Source organism: Capsicum annuum, chromosome 5 (assembly GCF_002878395.1).
Source record: "Capsicum annuum cultivar UCD-10X-F1 chromosome 5, UCD10Xv1.1, whole genome shotgun sequence".
NCBI classification, from domain to species: domain Eukaryota; kingdom Viridiplantae; phylum Streptophyta; class Magnoliopsida; order Solanales; family Solanaceae; genus Capsicum; species Capsicum annuum.
In genome coordinates, this window is record NC_061115.1 from 185449986 (window position 1) to 185454621 (window position 4636).

A 4636-nucleotide genomic window follows, 5' to 3' on the forward strand; every position below is an offset into this window, starting at 1 on the left:
TTTAAAAGTATCCGAAGGTTGCGACTTTAGAAACTTTCACTCGTACTTTGTAAACGAAAAATTAAAAAATTAAAGTGAACACTTTAAGAAATTAAATATATTGAATATTTGAGAATTGAGAATTGAGATTTGAGAGAGAATGAGATTTGAGAGAGTGAAAAATTGTGTGAAAAATGATTTAAAGTTGTAGGGTATTTATAGAATATTTTTTGGGATTAAAAAATATTTTTTAAAGTTAATTTTTTTTTTTTAATAAATGGGCCCAAACTAGCCGTTTGGAACCAAAAACGGCTATACCGGCGGGCCTGGACCGGACTTGGTCCGAACCGGGTTAGCCGGGCACATTTTAAAAAAATAACTGGCCAGTGACCCGAAACCCTAAAGCCCTAAGGATTACCGGGCCGGGTCAAATCAGGTCGGGTTAGTACAAGGGCCAGGTTGGACTGGATCGGGCCAGCCCACTTGACACCCTTAACACAAACATCACATATTAATAACACCCTCATAAAATTTTATAATGCTTGCAATTTGGCGCGTGTAAATTGATAAAAACATATATCGATCAAGTACTAATTACACTTTCTATGAATTTTATTGATGTTATCGAGTACGTGTAAGTTTTAACCTTAAAAGATCATCAACAAGGCATTCTAGTGTGTTGTAGATTACTGCATACAAAATGACATAGACATCATGTACTAATATTATACCTTTATAGAATTTTATAAAGCTTGATTGCATGCAAGTTTGTACAGGCACAATGCATTAATAACACTAACAAGAACACACCATGTACTTAGCACACCCTTATAAAATCTTATAATACGGTGCAATTAACGGCAAAATGACACGAACACCATATACTAACAAAACTCCCTACAAAAATTTTTAATACATGATTGCATTCAAATTGACATAGACGCCATGATTATTTAATTACATGACGGAGCAAGCATTAGGGTTGTCATCACTGAATATGGTAACATATGCATTATCCTCAAATCTTGAAACTGTTCCTATAGTTGGGTTCTGATCCACCCTTCTAACATAACCAGGAGGAGCCTTCTTGTCATAAGCAGCAGCAGCATAGGGCTGTGCCACTAAATTGTAGGGCACATAAGGCCAAATCTCAGCCTTCTTTCCTGTTGACTTTGCCTTCTTTAACACCTTGTTTGCTTCCACATATCCTGTTACTGTCACCTTTTGTTGTTTCCTGTTTATCTCCACTGATTTTACTCCTACAATTAAACATTAAATAAATTATTCAAATTTGTATAGATTAACCTATCAGGGAGGGCTCAGTAAATCTTTAAGCCCCAAAATCTTAAGGCCTCAAAAAAGTTTAATTGTTAATTTTATGATTTTATTTCCCTTTAACAATATTGAATATAGTAAAATAAAAATTATTATCATTCAATAGAAATATTTTGAAACTTTGAATTAAACTACTCATATTTTTATAATAATAAATAATATATTTACCGTAACATCAAGGTAATATACTGAAAACGCATGATTAACGTCTTATTAACTTGAATTAATCTTTACTATTATTAATAATAATATTAACATGTGAAATATAATACTGCACTAAAAACAACAATTATGAAAAAACACAAAAAAGCAACATTAATTTTTTATTTATTATGTATATGTATATTTTTAAAGCTTTAATTTAAAATTTGGCTTTAGACCACTAATTTTACTGAAGCATCCTTGTGACCTATTACATTAGCAAATTAATTAGTCAATATTTTTATTAGGTTACCACTCCTTCTGCGAATAAATTCCCTGAATAGTCACCCATGTTTGGGTAATTGCCTATAAATATCACTTTTGTTTTATTTAGGAAAAGAATATCATCCAACTTTTCTTTTTTTCCTTAAAATATACTTATCATCTCAAAATTTTTCTCTCTCCTACTTGGAATGTCATGTCATTAATTTTTTTTATATATAAATGTATAACTTATCAAACTTATTTAATTAAAGTTTTATCCTAATTCTTTTTTATAAAAAAAATTACACATGATATATTGATAATTGAAAATTAATCTAATTACACCAAAAGCTTAGGTTATTTTATTTGATATGTAATCTTCAAAGTTTCTTTTATCTACTTATTTATTTCACCACTTAATAATAGTTTTAAAATATAAGTACTTATACGAATTGGTATAATAATTTTTTTGTTGTTTATTTTATATACTAAAAATTCATAAAATGTAAAAGAAATAAAACGAAATTTTATATTTTACACATTAAGTTTGTTATTTATATGAGAATAAAAAAATAAAATCACCTTTTTTGAAGGAAAGAAAAAATTATGTAGTCTTGAAATAAATTAAACTTTTTAAGAAATATTAACAAAATGATACCATCTTCAGTAATATTACAAATGGATTTTTAAAATATTACTTTATTAATTCTTCTTTGCTTTTGATCGATGTAGAATGAAGTACGGATATAAATTAGTCTTTAATTGTATAATAAAATAAAATCTAAATATAATGATCACAGGAAAAAGTGAAGAAACTAAATTAAAAATAATTTTTTTTTTAAATTTATGTCTTATCTTATGAATTTAATGATTTGTTTATAGGAAATTACTTGTAAAAAATCTGCAAAAAAAATATTTTTTCACTATATATTTATCAAAAATTATCTTACATAAAAAATTGCAAGTAATCTATGTCCAAATTAAATTTTTTAGGTAATAGTACATATCAAAAAAAAAGTTATTGAATTTTGTTTGGCAGCAAAAAAATCGTAGGTTTGTTATCAATACTTTTAAATAAAAACTTATATTCTTTTATTCTCTATTACTCTATATTTGAAGGAAATATAATATCTTTGGATTATATTAATCCAAAAATTCTTTTGTTTGATCCCAAAAATTAGATTTTATTCTTTTATTCTCATATAAATAACAAATTTAATGTCTAAAATATGAAATCCGGCGTTTTATTTCTTTTACATTTTAAGAATTTTTAATATATAAAATAAATAATAAAAAAATTAAGTGAGTACCAATTTTTATAAGTACTTGAGTTTTAAATATTATTAAATGGTGAAATAAATAAATAAATAAATAAATAAATAAAAGAAACTTTGAAAAGTACATATCAAATAAAATAATTCAAATTTTTGGTGTAGTTAAATTAATCTTCAATGATTAGTATATCATGTGTATTATTTTTAAAAATAAGAATTAGGATAAAATTTTAGTTAAATAAGTTTGATAAGTTAAATAGATCTATTTATCAAAAAAAGAAAGAAATTTTAATGACATTGAATTCCAAGTAGGAGAGAGAAGATTTTTGAGGTGTTAAGTATATTTTAAGGAAAATAGAAAGAGTTGAGTGATATTCTTGTTCTAACTGAAACAAAAATGATATTTGTAGGCAATTTTCCTAACATGGGTGACCATCTAGGAAATTTACTCCTCCTTTTGTTTATATCATGACATAATATATTCGGAGTATGAGGATCGGACTATCTAACCTATTATATTAGCAAGTTAATTAGTCAATATTTTTATTAGGTTATAAATCACTCCTTTTGCTTATATCATGACACAATATATTCAAAGTACTGGGGTCAGACTATCTAATTCATAATGTGAATAGGATGTAGAATCTTCAAGTTTTGTGAAATTAAGTTTACATATGTACTAACTATTTATAAAATGTATTATATCATTGTAATTAATAAATTAAAATATTTAAAAGACATATAAAAATAATATAAAAAATTATTTAATTATCCAAATAATTGCTGCGGCACATCAAATCAAATGCAATTGAAGGAGTAATACTTATCATGTAAATCACATATAATCATCTTACAAGTGATCATATTATGTAAATAATTTTAGAGCATATATTGCAACTTAAACTCATAATATAGCTAGTTTCTTAAACGTAAGAAAAAATCAACTCTGAAATGCCTAACAGCATGGTGCATCTGAAAAGGGTTCAACTGAATTCCCTTCTTCAAAAGATTACATTATTTATAGAATAAATTAATAAAAAATTACAGTAGAAATATAAATTGTTGAATGTTACTAAAAAAATCGACTCTGCCTAATGTTGGAGGAAGAAAAAACTAAAAATCAATTAGTAGTATAACATATTGTGTTTAATTAATTTGTTACCACTTAATGAAGACAAAGCTTTCTTGACTTTAAGCTCACAACCATCACAATCCATTCTGACTTTGAGCTCCACCGTATGAAACAACCTCTTCTTCCTATTGGATTTATGAGTACTACTTCTCATCATATCAGAAATGTACTCCAAAGTTCCTCTAAGACCCATATTTTCTTTTTGTTAATGAAGTCTCATTATTTATTTTTTTCTTTTTTGCTTCCGATATGATATATCTTGTCTACTTATATAGGCATATTTGCTTCAACCAAGGGGTGAAAAGGGAAGGAGGTCCCCCAAGACAACGTAGAGCATCAGCTTGATATTTTAATAATATAAACAAGCATGAATATCAAAGGGAGTCTCGAAGTAATTGAAAAAATTGTTGTCATGTGATTAGGAGGTCACATGTTCAAGCCGTGGAAATAATCATTTGCAGAAATGAAAGGTAAAGTTGCCTACAATAAACCCTTTAGCCAAAACCTTCCT

The 4636-nt window shown here is 26.6% G+C and overlaps 1 protein-coding gene across 1 annotated transcript; it reads right to left on the minus strand.

Moving 5' to 3' along the window:
• Positions 1-705: 705 nt before the first annotated feature.
• Positions 706-4419, minus strand: LOC107872587 (heavy metal-associated isoprenylated plant protein 23). The gene is made up of 2 exons (XM_016719231.2): positions 4156-4419; positions 706-1238 (listed from the first exon to the last, which is right to left on the minus strand). The coding sequence occupies exons 1-2, from the start codon at positions 4316-4318 to the stop codon at positions 937-939; spliced, it is 465 nt and encodes a 154-aa protein (XP_016574717.1). The 5' UTR covers positions 4319-4419; the 3' UTR covers positions 706-936.
• Between the last annotated feature and the right edge of the window lie 217 nt (positions 4420-4636).